Source organism: Larus michahellis, chromosome 1, assembly GCF_964199755.1.
Source record: "Larus michahellis chromosome 1, bLarMic1.1, whole genome shotgun sequence".
In the NCBI taxonomy this organism is placed as follows: Eukaryota; Metazoa; Chordata; class Aves; order Charadriiformes; family Laridae; genus Larus; species Larus michahellis.
The window spans coordinates 24,791,690-24,806,031 of NC_133896.1; the positions used below are offsets into that span (position 1 = coordinate 24,791,690).

Consider the following 14,342-nt stretch of genomic DNA (forward strand, 5'->3'; position numbering starts at 1 on the left):
GTACTACACGAAGAAGGGCTATTCATGCCATCGCCTGTGATGTGATACCTCCAGCTGTGCATCTCCAAATGATATTGGCTCTGCTTCCACCATATCATATTGACTGTTCACACCCTGCTTGTTGTTCAGCTGATATCATATGAAAGCCTTTTTCCACCTGAATGCTAGACTGCTCTTCAAGTTTCTCTGTCTGATTGAATGTCTGCACTGGGGTTAGTTCTGCCTAGATACAGCCACATGCACTTGTACTGCACAGATCTCAGTTGAATAATTCTGCTGCATCCTTAAAATATCCACATTATTTTTAACCTTTAAGTCAACATGAACTGCAGCTCTATTCATTACTCACTTCCCCTTCTGTTAGATCAAGATTTAGGACCTGGTACGTAACACGAATGACCTGATACAGCCCACAGCTTAATTTTATTTGTATATAGCCTTATGAACTATTTTTTCCCGTGTCAGTATTAAACTGCACTAACATACGGGATCAGGTATTATCCTCCAAGAAAGCTTGACTGGTGCAGCTGAGAAAGATCTCAAATTCTTTCCCAGGAAACTTCCCTAATGCTCAGGAACTTGACGCAAACAGCTGGTAGGTTTTCACTCACAGAAACCCAGGACTATGCGTCTGCTCGAAAGCATCAAACCACATTTATTGTAACTAAGTTCATGGAAAAAAAAAGAAGAAACCACAGGTTGGTAAACTATTACATTTCAGTGTGAAGAACTTGTCCGGTGATGTGCAAAGAGATATTGAAAAGAATATCTAAATAAGCAGCAATTTCTCAATAGAAATCTCATTAAATAAAAAAGAAAATTAGTTCCATATTTACAGATTACAAGGCAAATGTATCCTTAAAGCATTGTTTCGTATGTAGCGGGTTTATTTCTTTGAAACGGTTTGAATCTAAGAGTGTACTTTGAGCGCAGCTTGCTACACAGTCTATGTTACCACCAGTGAATGGACGAGTAGCTTCTCCTTGACCACTGCAGTACTCTGCTTCTTCTGTTATCCAGGCTTTCACCGAAGGGCTTCTGGTACCTCCACCTATGAAAGGAGGGGTGGGGTTGGATGGGGAGGGTGTTCATTACATTTGCTGTACAGTCTGGATGGCAAAATTCCTACCGGAGCTGAAGACACACTCCCAAGATCCCTGTGCTACGCAGCATCTCCTGTAACAAGCCTGAACCTGGGAAATCACCCCACCTTCTGTCAAAATCACTGTCGAATAGAAATCAGTGTGCTGAGAAAAGCCTCATCAGAGGAAAGCCTCCCCCCCCAATGTTTTCTTATGCTCACATTTCTAAGAATGTTATTTTTATAATATTAAATATATATGTACTAAAATTAATTGAGCTTGCGCTATAGCTGAGCCACAATCAGTTACTGAAATCTGATCTTACTTACCCGCCTCAATTGCTTTATGCTGCTTGCCCGAATTGCTTCCATAAGGTTGTCATGGAGAGACCTTTGTGGGGTGGAGGGACGGGTGGAGGGTCGTGAACCTTCCTCTGATTTTCTGTCCGAGACTGATTTTAGAGAATCTTTAATTTCTTTCAATATGCTGTTCTCATGCTTTTTGCTTTTTTTGGCTTTTTTCTTTTTCTGTCCATTCTGTAAGGCTTTCTTTGAGCTTTCTTGCTGTTTGATGACTTCAGCTATATTCCTGGTTGGTGCCTTCTTCTCTGGAATAACGGGGGGAGGAGGAGGAGGAGGAGGCGGGGGTGGAGGGGGAGGTGGGGGCGCAGGAGCTGGAGGCTGACTTTTCACTGGCGGTGCTTTCTTAGGGAGCTTTGGAGAGGACCAAGGTGAGCTCTTAGGTGACACATAAGGTGAGGACCGAGGCGTCCCCTTCTGCAAGCCTTTGGCCTTTGGATTGACGGCTCCATCACAACCAGACTCTTGTTGTCGCTGCTCCTGCATACGCTTTTGCCTTTGTTTATCCATATTTCTTGTCAGGATACTTGTCATGCTCATTCTTGGGCCAGCAAGGTCAAAGTGGTATCCAAGCTTGACCAGGGTGGTGTTCTCTTTCAACAGTTTAACTATGTCCATTTCCACCTGGCTGCCCATGATGTGCCTTTGATTGTGGAACCGCAGTTCAGTTAGAACTTTGTTATTCTGCAAAGCTCTCATGATGGCCAGCACTCCTTTGCCTGTGACAAAATTTGACTCAATATTCAGACTAGTTATATGCTGATTTACCTTTAACATACCAGCAATAGCTATTGCAACGTTGTCATCAGCATGCGTGTTAGCCAAGCTGAATGACTTAACCACTGTGTTGTCCCTCAGGGCTTGAGCAAATTGGATAAGCATCTGTGAAGTGATGTTTTCAATGTTGTTCAGATTGACCTCCGTGGTGTCAGGGTCGTTGCTCCTAACTTTTTCCAAAGCATCCTCAATAACTGTTGGATTTCCGCAAGGGTGGATGGCACTGCTTTTTAAACTCAGATTATCGGTGTCTTTTCCATCGTGGCCATTGAGTAAGTTTTGATTGTCCTTTGCACCGTTACACTTTTTGCGTCTGATGTGGTCGGAACTCCTGCTGTCCCCAGGTCTTTCACCAGCTGCAGCATTTTGCTTTTCCTCATCCTCATCATCACTGTCATCTTCATCTTCCTCCTCATCTTCTTCATCATCATCCTCTTCAGTATATGCCTCCTCAGACACTTCACTATTGCTTTCTGTGAAATATTCTTCTTGGATATCTTCTGAATTGTCTTCTTCTTGCTCAGAGTCCTGAACAGGAATGTAGGTGTGGGTGTTAAACACGATTGCATTAATGTAGCTACTGCCTTTTTGCTCAAAAACAATTATCTTGAAACTATATAAAATAATATTGAAAGCTAAAAATAAATCCCCAGAAACACAGAAAGTAAGGAGAACTGAAAATGTTTCAGCAACTAGCACCTTTTTAACAGTATTTCTTTCATATCCTTTAGAAGACAAATGCTTAGCATAAATTGGAACAATTTTACTGACATCAATGATTTCTGCCAATTTGATACAAGATATTGCACAATGGACATACTTAATGCTTCCTATGTGTTGGCATGTCCACAAGGGGATGTTATCTGGATCCTTGCCAGCAGAAACGTAAGACTGCAATTTCAGAATGGACGTGATCTATGAGCAACAAGTTTCTTGATTTCATAAGGACTAGGCATCTGTGTCAATGCCCAGACTCCCTTGCATATGCTAGTGCATCTAAAAAGGCTAAAGGCTGCCATGATTTAGAATACAGAGAGTGTTTGCACATGTAAACATACATATTGACATGCAAAATAATACAGAATTACGAGAGTCCTGTTGAAAAGGCTCAGGATGCACTGTATGGGCTATACACCCTTAGAGCCTATTTGTGAAGAAAAAATTCAGATGGATTCCCACGGGTAACAAGTAACCACATGTCAACAATCCCCAAATGTTTGCCAAGAGCTAAGACCGCTCACCGACAGCTGTCACAGGTCAGACTGTAACTCGTTATAACTCATCGCCTACGGAGTAAACTGACTGTTTTTCTAAACCCCAAGGTTATTTTGGTGTGTTTGGTGGGCATCAAAATGGCAAATCTGGATCTACTTCTCAAAGGTCTGCCTGGTGCCCTGGTCAGCAGTTACGGTGGCAGAGGACAATTCTCTGTGCAGGAACAGCAAAAGGTCTGCACTCCAGGGAAGTCTCAGGCTCCTTCTGGAGGACTCCAGAAGCACGGCAGCATTGTATGGGCCATGACTGAACCCACACGCTGTGACCAACCTTAAACCTCTTGCTCAAAAGGTTCTCTCATGTCCTGTTTTGTCTACTGGACAAGCCATAGCCTATGCCTTTTTATATACATTTGTAAATGTTTATAAAATTTTGGATGAAATATAATTGTTCAGTATGCATTACTTAAGCAACATTCATATTTTAATGTTTGTAAAATACTAGAGGGTATCTTACAAAGCGATTACACTCTGCAGAGACACAGCAATTCTGTTTTGTGCTTCTGGAAAACAAAAGTGTTAACAACATGACAGCCTATTTTTAGGAAAGCTGTGCAGTTTTATGTTTGCTTAATTATCTGGCTCTAAAAGCGCAGGGAAAGGTTAAAATAACAGTGATGACAGATCGCATGGTACTGTTTCACAATCTTAAGCAGATTTCTGTGCTGGGACACACAGAAAACAGACTGTAATTGTCATGTTTGAGGAAGCGTGGCTCTAACGAACCGGGACACGGAGGGGTTTCAGCCTGTTGCTGCTGAGCATTCAGCGCATGGAGGGCTTGCAGGGTCCGGCCCCGTTGCTTCTCCTGTGGATCATGTGCAGGAAGGCCCTTACACTGAGAGATGCTGTGCTACATAGAGAAACAGGGCTGTGTTTAAGCCAGGTTTGTTATGGGACTGAGATTTCTATCCGTAGCTTTTATATAAATACACACATATGTGTGTGTAAATATATGTGTGCAGACTTTTAAAAGCTGAAAACACCAGGTATTCAGGAACCCATCTTCATGGCTATGCTTTTATCTACCCAGGAATATATACTACAGCCTTCAACACAGCTGCAGATGAGCAGAAGTTGGTGCCTCTAAACGGACTGCTAATACGTTTGATGACACTAGGTTAATACAATATATATGTGTGTGTGTGTGTATATTTATTTTTTTTTTAGTAGCATTTCTGGGATCAAAGGAGGAATTTAGCTTCCTGTCACATACACCATTTGGTGTCATAACCATCTGCATGCTAATTTTGAAATTGAGCACTCTTCTCTTTGCAGATCCACGGAGACACGCTCTGTAACTGTGGCGGCATTTCAGCGCAGGACTGCTGCAGGCAGCCTGCAGGCCTTCATCTTACTCCGCAGTAGTAACTCCATGAAAAGTTAGGACTAAGGTAGTGCATGCAGAGAGGTAAATATCTCTGGAGGGCAAGGCATTCACCCTAAAAGGCTATCTGCAGGATGTTTGCGTTCTGGAGGGGCTGACCTCTCACCACTAACTATAGAAGGAGCACAAAGAACCTTCTTCGATGAGGTGTCTAACTTTCAGACAGTTGAGGGCAAGAAGAAAATTGCTTTCAAGAAACTCAGAAGGAGCTTTCTTACTGCCCTCAGGGGAGGGAGCCTTTGTGCCCTCTACATCAGCATGTCAACATTTTCGTATTTACGGATGCATTTAGGAAATTTCTTCTCTGATCAAAAAGTATAGAGGCTTTTGCTGGCACTTTGGGGTTTAGCTAGTAACCATCGTTAATGCTATAGAGCCATGGAAAAAGAAAAAAAAAAAAATCCTGCCATTATATAAGACACCAAACTAGTCTTGCTCAGAAGGTTTTTTGGAACTGTCCAGGTTTCGAGTTCCAGTCTCAGCTGGAAATAAACATTAATCTTGCCATTGCCTCCCTAGGACTTGACAAACAGGGAGTGAAATCAGCGTCTGCAAGCTGATACTAATGGTTTGATGACAGCTAGTGGTCTGCGCGCTTGCCTGAAAAGACATTACACCACCATTCACAAGCAGGAGAAAACACTTATGTGTAAAGAAATCCTGGATATTATTATTGGAAACTAATTTAATCCAGGCAATTTTTCTTTAGGAAAATATTTTATCTAATGTACAAACAGCAATTATTTCCTTGTAAATGAACTGAGCTCCTGAATCAAGGCTGTTAGAAATTCTGAGTCCAGTTTTGCTGTCTTTGCCTTTGTTGTATTATTTTCTACTCGAACATGGGAAAACACGTCCTTAGAGTCAGAGCCTGGTATGAAGCAATGCTTAAAAATAAAAAAGCTACTCACAACCCCAAGTCCCCACTTTGCTTTGAAGTTAACGTGGAGCCAACGTGAAAACAGAAGTCGCTTTTCGATAGAGCTCAGTCTCACAAATTGTTTCAGCAAGGGCCTGGGGGATGCCGACATGGACATTAGCTCAGGCTGAGAGCACCCATCGCCTGCTGGGACAAGCCCTTCGCTCCTGCCCGGCTGTGCTCTTCATTCGCAGTCCAGGCACCAGCTTTTACTATTAACGTTTTTATTTTGCAGGACGAATTGCCTAACAAGCACTACTGGTCATTTTCTGGGGAATACAGACAAACGGTTTGGCAGATGACTCTACCCCAGACCACTTTTTAAATAATTTACAGCCACCCTCTGACCACAGCTGCCAGAGGACTCCCGAGCCGTGCCAGGGATCCTCAGCAGGAGCAAAGCAACAGAAGCTGCTTCCTGACATGCTTCTCAGCAGTCAATACTGATTTTTTTGAAGGAAAGGAAAAGGCACTTTTTTTTAGCTTTTAAACTATCCAAAAGTCCACGTCACTACCTGGCAATAATTTCTAACACGCCCTTTAAATTTTTTCCTATTCTAATCACTAATGATAGTTTTCACAGGACTTTCTTCTGTTCTCAACTGAGCGTTTAAGGCACCTCCAGAGAGTGCAAAAACCCTCTGAGCCAATGCACAGCGCTTTAGCAGGCACAAAAGTATGGCTAACAATGTTCTTAAAAATGCTACAGGAGACTGTAAGAAAACGAAATCAGTGAGCGAGGTTATGCCAGGGGAGAACAAACCCAATTTTTCTAGGAAGCAGCGAATGCCTCAGCATCTTACCTTGTCGCATGCACCCAATCTCTCTTTTTCTAAGAGTTTCCTGGTCTCCCTCTCCCAATATGCCATCAGCGCTTCCCTGCTGAAAGTCCCCGTCGGTGTTTTCTCCGTCAGGCTCTTCTGCCGTTGCCCCACCGGAAGGTTTCGGTCGGGCTCTATGTCCTCCAGCTCCCGCTCCAGCTCCTTCAGCTCCTCTTCAGTGAGAGAAGCCAGGAGCTCGTCTTCATCAATGTCTTCATATTTACTGAGCTCTCTTCTGTAGCCAAAGGTAGACATGGTCCTGCTTGGTCAGGCTGGTACGAACCTAAAGTGACCAGGCATTCAAGAAAGCTGAAGCAGGCAAGCTGTGTCTCGTTTGGTCAGCAACTGTTTCCCTCTGTAGCGGAGGCACCCTTTTAAGAGTAATCATCAGGGGCTTACGACAATGCACGAAGGGATGAAAGCATGCTCCGTTTTAAGCATCAGACGTCAGCTAGACATCTGAACAGCAAGAATGTCCCAACACTAGTGTTTGCAGGTCCCTTAAAGAGGGGGATTATTGACACACTGGCCATGGCCATATTTAGAGCAGGCGGCCAGCGGGAGAATACCAGCCTCGCGGACGGGGGGGGGCGGCGGCAAATAAAACCCCGGGCGCATTCACACCGACTTCATGTCCAAATTGCAGCAGAGAAAGAACAATGAAAATCCATTTAATCCCGAGCTGCCACAGGGGCTGGAAATAAAACGCCCTCGCCGCTGTTCAGCGGACTTCCTCTCGTTTTCACGGTTTTCGAGCGGAACCGCGCTGCTATCCCGCCAAGGTGTTTGCAGGAGGTTGGGATCGGTGGGAAGGCAGCCTGCGGGGAGGAGGTCGGCGTGACAATGCCTGCAATGTCACACCTTGCCTGTAACAAATGACACAGCTGGATTATTTATTATTTCCCCCCCCCTTTTTTTTTTCCCGAGGACGATTAGAGGGGGAATCAGCTTGACATGTCCATTTAGAGCTCCTGTGAGATTTTTTTTTCACGTGGAGAATTGCTCTTTGCTGGGGGAGTGAGCAGAGTCCCGCAGAGCTCCAGGGGGACCAGCCCTGGGTGGGCAGCAGGGGCTCCGTCTTCATCACTTCTGGCAGCCCCCAGCAAACGAAGGCCTCTAGCGGCTATTTCAGTTACCGGCCATCGCTTGCTGTAGCTGATTGATGTGCAGCTGGAGAGCGCCCTTCAGTTCTTAATTTTAAATCTATATCTATGTGATCATGTCTGCTAATAAATGATATATTATTCTGATATTATTTTTAGAGACAGGTATCTTCCAATGTAAGAAACTGCAGAATGAAAGGTTAAACTTCACGTTGTTTTTTTCTTTTCTCTATTAGCAGTGCACGATGGTGAACTAGCAACGTTTTCTGAAACATGCCAGCCAGCAAACTCTGCAAAACTGTGTTGAGAGAGAGAGAGAGAGGGAGAGGAAGAGAGAAAGACGGAGAAAAGGTTGGGTTTGGTACAGGGAAGTAGGAGCACATCTATAACAACATATATTAACCTTATTAAATGGTAATACATGGTGGGTTTATTTTTAGACAGTCAAGTCAGTATTTAATGGAAATGTAAGTGAAAATAATTTCAAGTATTGCTCTTGTCCAACATCATCTCTTTTTGGTTAATATGGATTGGACACCTGAACTGACGTATGAGCCAAATCGCTCATTTAGTTGCACGTTGCTTTACTGGCAATGGAGAGAGGAGATCGAGCATGATTTTCATAAACAGATTTGATAAAGGAATTATGTTTTTCCTTTGATCATTTTTTATATGAATTTCATGCAGTTTAGCTTGCTCAAGAAGTGGGATGAAAGCTTACAAGCTTAGTCTTCCCTAACAAATGAAACACAATAATGAAGCGGACTAAAGAATATTGTGCATCTTAAAATAACATAACTATTTGCAGGCCATTTCCATTGGCCAAACCTTTGCATAAAATAAAAAAGAGGAAGATGCAGAACAGTTTGACTGATGGAGCTAAGGGCGATACCTTCATGGTGTAAGATGCTGTGATGGGTCACCTGTGCCTAGACAAGTCCGTGGGTCAGCAGAAGTTCCGTTCACTCTTTCAGCTGCACTTGCAGAAATCATGCTTAGGCCAAATTCTGTAAAATATGAAACAGCAGGAAAAAATAATAAATACCTTTTTTCTTTTAACTTTGCATCGTGAATGCTGACATCAACATTAATTACATGTATGTAGCAGAACTCCAAGCAATTCTAATTCTTCAGTATGTCAGGACAATGGTTCATTTTATTATCACTGGAGTTAGCCAGAGAAGCACCACAATAAAATTGTCTTTCTTGGCCACGTTTTTTGCAGACAACATTTTGTTGCAAACATTTTCAGATGTGGTTGGTCAGAAAATTTGCACTGGAAAGATCGTCTGTTGGAAAATGCTGATTGAAACTGAAATGCTTTTAGAAATGTGCTATATTTTATCAGTACAACGTTGACATGTACAACATCAGTATGTACAATATTAAAAGCAAAAACATGCCATTAAAAATGAAATGTATTCAAATATACTGTTTCCCAGAAAATTCTGAGCATTCCGCTTTTCATTTTTGCCTCAGATACAACAAGATTTGTAAGCCTCTGAATTTTCCTGGGCTGAGAGTCCGTAATACAAAGTACAAAAAAACAGATACCTGAATTGTCTATTTAAAATTTTCTATGTATAATTGAAATTTTCCAAACTCAAAGGAACTTCAAAAAGCAACACGCATTGCTCACTTTTAAAATAATATTCCAAAGGAAGATTTAGTCCAGTCCTTGGCAGCAACATGAATATTACCTTCAATGCTACTCATTGCTGAGGGATGATACAACACTGAGCCAGTGGTGATGTTTCTCTCTATATAAAATGTCATTAATATCCATTCTAGCCATGAGATAAGAGAATTTAAAGACGTTACTAAAGATGAATAAGGTATTTTATTGTAAATGTGTCCCCTGAAGCAGGAGGGAAATTGGCACAGTTAGGTGAGGTTATGAGAGGTTTGGATCCTTTCTTGTCACTCGTGGCAATTTAGGACCCATTCTTCATAGGGAGGGTGATGGGTAGAGACCCATGAACATTCTCTAGAACAATTTTAATAAAAGTAATAAGGCTGTAGCACATGTCAAATTGCACACATAAAAAGGATGCTAAAACTGTCGAGCTAAGTACTCACAGGTCACAAAATGAGGGGATAACATTTGTCCTTGCCTGCACTGAAAGACAGTCCTTAATTCCATAATTCTGTAATCATATACTTTGATCCCAGAACCACGAATCCCCAGGACCTTTACCCTTGTTCAGTGTGCAGGAGGGATCATGCACATTTCAGAACCAGCCTGTCAGCATTTTGGTTTGCCCCTGTTCTTCAGCATATCAAGACTACCAACGTGTTTCTTTGTCCAGCGGCCCTTTCAGGAGACATGAAGGTGTTACCACCTTTGTGAGGAGGAACACTGGAGGTACAGAGACCTTAAGACTGACAGTACCCACTAATTTGGAGCTTAGGATTCCCTTTTTGTGTGTATTTACCGTTATGCAGCACTTATGAGCTGGTCAGGGCTCAGTTCTTGTGGGCTCCAGCCGCTGCTGAAGCTGCCCAACACTTTGACAGCTCAGATCACAGGTTCCAACTTCCGAGAGGAACGCCGCTGCAAAGAGAGGAGCTATTCCGCTTTCCTGTTATTAGCATTCCTGCCTGAAACCTTTCGTTCTCCTTCCGCAGCCCCATTTCTCAGGCATTATACGTGTTCGGATTTCTGGGGGAAAAAAAAAAACAAACGAGCAAAAAAATAGCAGTCTGAGCATCCTGTTATACCTCCCAGGCTACCTGCTTGGTCATACCATTATAAACAGGTCAGGAAGAGAGCTTGTGCTAGCGATGTGGCGCAGTGAACTTCCTTCCATCACCGAGGGCAGGAAGGCAGAGTGTGAGCCACACGTGGTACGCGAGGGCAGGTTTATACTGGTTGCACTGGCTGCTGTTTAGGATGAATCCTCCAAAGTGCTTCGCCACCTGCTCAGAGAAAACCCAAACCGACCTCCCCAGGGCCCTGCTGAAACCCCGCGTGCAGGGAATAAACCTTTCCACGCGGAGGCCACGTAAACTCACCACTCAATCAGCAGAATTATAGAAAGGTTTGTTCCCTTCAGGACCTGGGCTGAGGTGAGAGAAAATAAGAACTGGGAGCACCCATTAAACAGGAGGAGGATTCGCTCTGCCGTTGCAGACACTTGGCACCCAGGTTCCTGGCTTCGAGTGGGACGGAGCCCACTCAGTGACAGCTAGGTTGCAGACAAGACTTCCAGTTTTTCCTAGCCTGGGTGATCTATTTTCTTGGTTTTAGAAGAAGATACGCTTCTAAATGGTTTTTTCCTTTCCAAGCAAATAACTATCTCAAGCAGCACACAACAACACTTTGTTCTGCTTCTCGCATGTTTCCACACTTCGGGCACATTGGCCCAATGGCTGAAAGGCCTCGAGCAACACCTATATTCCAAACTGGAGCACAGAAAATTCCATCTTAATATGAGGAAAAACTTCTTTACCCTGAGGGTGGCAGAGCACTGGAACAGGCTGCCCAGAGAGGTGGTGGGACTCTCCATCTCTGGAGACATTCAAAACCCGCCTGGACGCGTTCCTGTGCAACCTGCTCTAGGTGACCCTGCTCTGGCCGGGGGGTTGGACTGGATGATCTCCAGAGGTCCCTTCCAACCCTACCATTCCGTGATTCTGTGATTCTGAGGGGTGGTACTCACCCCCCGCAGGGCAAAACCCACAGTTTAAATTTTACTTCCACCCGGGTGAGTGCAGGGAAAAGAACAGGCAAGCACAGAGAGGGCTGCACAACCTTGTCCTGGGGCGCGGGACAGGGCTGTCCCCGGGAGAGGGGCTATTTCAGTCACGGCTCCTGAGGACAGCCTGTCAGACAGATGCGTTGGCTCGTACCGAGCCGCAGTCCCACGCCGCAGGAACGGCTCCAATTGCCATAGAGCACATTAAAAACAATGCACCACAGCACGTCTGGGCTTCCCTCATCTCTCCCGCTGCCCTCCTGCCCGCAGTGCTTGCCCCCACTGTCCCCCATTGCCTTTGCACCCCTCATTCCTCAACCGGCTCCGTCCCTCCTGCCACCCCCTCACACAGACCCCCAGGCACCAGCCCCTGGGCTCTCCCCCCTTCCCCTCTCCCGCTGCCTTGTTGCTGTAGTGCCTTCTCCATCCCTGTCCCTGCAGCCCCCCGCGCCTGCCCTCCCTGCACAGCCCCTCGCTGTCCTCACCCGCCTGTTCCCTGGCCTCCCCTTCCCTCCCCTCCTCGCACAGCCCCTCTCCTGCCCTCGTGCTCTTGCCTGCCTGCATTCCCTGGCCCAACTATATCATTTTATATATATATATACACACACATATATACACACATATATACACACAATACATACATAATTATTATATATCATTATACATATAATATTTATATATAGGATCACAGAATAGAATCATAGAACCGCCTAGGTTGGAAGGGACCTTTAAGATCATCAAGTCCAACCATCAACCTAGCACTGCCAAAACCACCACTAAACCGCATCTCTAAGCACCACATCTACCTGTCTTTTAAATAACCTCCAGGGACAGTGACTCAACCTCTTCCCTGGGCAGCCTGTTCCAGTGCTTGATAACTTTCTGCGAAGAAGTTTTTCCCAATATCCATCCTAAACCTCCCCTGCCACAACTTGAGGCCGTTTCCTCTTGTCCTATCGCCTGTTACTTGGGAGAAGAGACTGACCCCCACCTCTCTACAACCTCCTGTCAGGTAGTTGTAGAGAGCAATGTCTCCCCTCAGCCTCCTTTTCTGCAGGCTAACCAACCCCAGTTCCCTCAAACAATCCAGTTCTCTCGAAGAGTACATATAGTACATATATAATACATATAGCTACTATATCTATAATTATAATATATATATTTTATATCTATATATGTCTCAATTTCTGTATGCTGCTTCTACGAGCCCATGTTGAATGCAGAGTCCAAATCAGCCCGAGCAGACAAGGGGTCAGCATCCTGGCACCTAAACAGGACTGCGAGGCAGACTGATGGGACAAGCTGTAGCTCTTTGCCCCAGGAGACGAGCATAACTTGTGAAAACTGCACAACACACTGTTCCTGAAAAGGATGTGTCATCACCTACATTTAACAGTGGTATCAGCAGAGCAAATGGGATAAAGCATGCACTGGAGGCATTTGAAGGAACAATTTTTCAGCTGCTTTTCTCTATGCCAGATGATTCTGTTGTCCAGTCCATCTCTCCTGGTGATGCCGTAAACAGGGAGTCACATGGGAGAAAAAGATCTTTCCCTTCATCCATGCTGGGGAAACAAAAAATGAGGTAAGTTTAATGATGACCCTGAACAAAAAGCAATCTTTGCTTGGGAATTGGAATCAGCATCCTAACTCAAAGACAATTTTTTCCCACTGATCCCCTGCAGCACACCCAGGCTACCGGGAGGGCAGATTCCAGGTCCAGATTGTAGCTTAACAACTCAGACCCATCACAAACAGTGATCAGCTTTCACTCAAAAACATGTGCATGTGGGCCGCCTTATTGCTCAGATTAGTTTTGAAAACAGCATTCCCAACAGCTGCTGGGGACATAACCAGAAGTCTATATACAACACTATATAGCAACAAGCCATGGGGCAACTGGTAATCTAGTGTATTTTGATGGTGGGGGTGTTTGGGTTGCCTTGCTTAGTGAAGCAAGTAGTGAAGAAATGAATGGCTCTGATAGTGCTTGCTGATGGGAAGAGCGTGCTGATGGGAAGAGCGTACAGATGCATCTTGGAAGAGAAGTCAAGAGGTTGACCTGGCTGCAGGGAAGCACCAGGGAAAAAATCGTCTGGGTGCAAATAAGAACGTTCCTGCACTACCAAATTCCTCCACCTTTGATTAAAAGAAGAAAAACTCACTGCCCACATTGCACAGGCACCCGGTGTCCTTCATCCATGGTTCCTGAAGGTCTATTTGATTATACAGCAAGGCATGCAGCTGGGTGCAAGCGTGTGGAAGACTTTATTGTCCCTTTTGCCTACCTGAATCACACTAAAATAAGGAAGGCAAGGGGGAAAAATAAACTTTACTGAATAAAATGTCATTCCCATCCCTAGTTCTCTTTCCTTCCTACACAGCCAATACTTTTTAATCATCTTGTGCCAGTACAATGTCATGTTCTGTAATAACGGTGCGAGATGAACCTGCTTATCTTTGACAGCACAAACTATTCCTGCCAGGGCTTTGCTCAAAGCAAGCCCTTCACCACATCTCTGCAGGCTGCCCGTTTCCTTGGTGCCACTTTCTGCCACACCAAAACGATAAACTGCTTTGTACGCAGTCATGATTTAAATGCTCTTGCTTTCATATAGCTGCTCTCATCCCTCAGGAAGAATCTCAGTGTGCTTTACAAACCTTGCCAGCAGATCTACAGGCTATATATAGAAATGGTTTCACTCCCTACTGATGTACAGCCATAGGGTGACCACAGCAGCTGCTTGGAATTATATCGCGATATTGCTCAACAGGTTTGGACAGGAGGCCACTGTATTGCAAAGAAAGTAGCAGAGGAACTGCTGCGTGCACAAAAAACGTGGGTTTTGGAAGTGCGGTTTGGATGGGGTGCTGTTTAGAGATCTTTAGTTAACCTCTTTTTCTCCCCCCAAAAAAGCATGA

General features: G+C 44.5%; 1 protein-coding gene and 1 long non-coding RNA gene across 2 annotated transcripts; both read right to left on the reverse strand.

Annotated features, from left to right (window-relative positions):
- Window positions 1-630: 630 nt before the first annotated feature.
- On the reverse strand, window positions 631-7,528 carry LMOD2 (leiomodin 2). Its single transcript, XM_074594458.1, has 3 exons — window positions 6,602-7,528; window positions 1,412-2,746; window positions 631-1,051 (listed from the first exon to the last, which is right to left on the reverse strand). Exons 1-3 carry the CDS (start codon window positions 6,872-6,874, stop codon window positions 1,025-1,027), a joined length of 1,635 nt encoding a protein of 544 aa, XP_074450559.1. The 5' UTR covers window positions 6,875-7,528; the 3' UTR covers window positions 631-1,024.
- A 393-nt stretch (window positions 7,529-7,921) lies between these two features.
- Window positions 7,922-10,259, reverse strand: LOC141746298 (uncharacterized). The gene is made up of 3 exons (XR_012588301.1): window positions 10,158-10,259; window positions 8,615-8,729; window positions 7,922-8,020 (listed from the first exon to the last, which is right to left on the reverse strand). It is a non-coding gene; the product is annotated as an uncharacterized LOC141746298 (long non-coding RNA).
- Between the last annotated feature and the right edge of the window lie 4,083 nt (window positions 10,260-14,342).

Excerpts from the sequence above, each read along its gene's own strand:
- LMOD2 (XM_074594458.1), bottom strand. The coding sequence starts at position 6,874 with ATGTCTACCTTTGGCTACAGAAGAGAGCTCAGTAAATATGAAGACATT. Across the intron at positions 2,747-6,601 it reads GATTGGGTGCATGCGACAAG|GACTCTGAGCAAGAAGAAGA; the intron begins GTAAGATGCTGA and ends ATTCCTGTTCAG. Across the intron at positions 1,052-1,411 it reads GCATAAAGCAATTGAGGCGG|GTGGAGGTACCAGAAGCCCT; the intron begins GTAAGTAAGATC and ends CTCCTTTCATAG.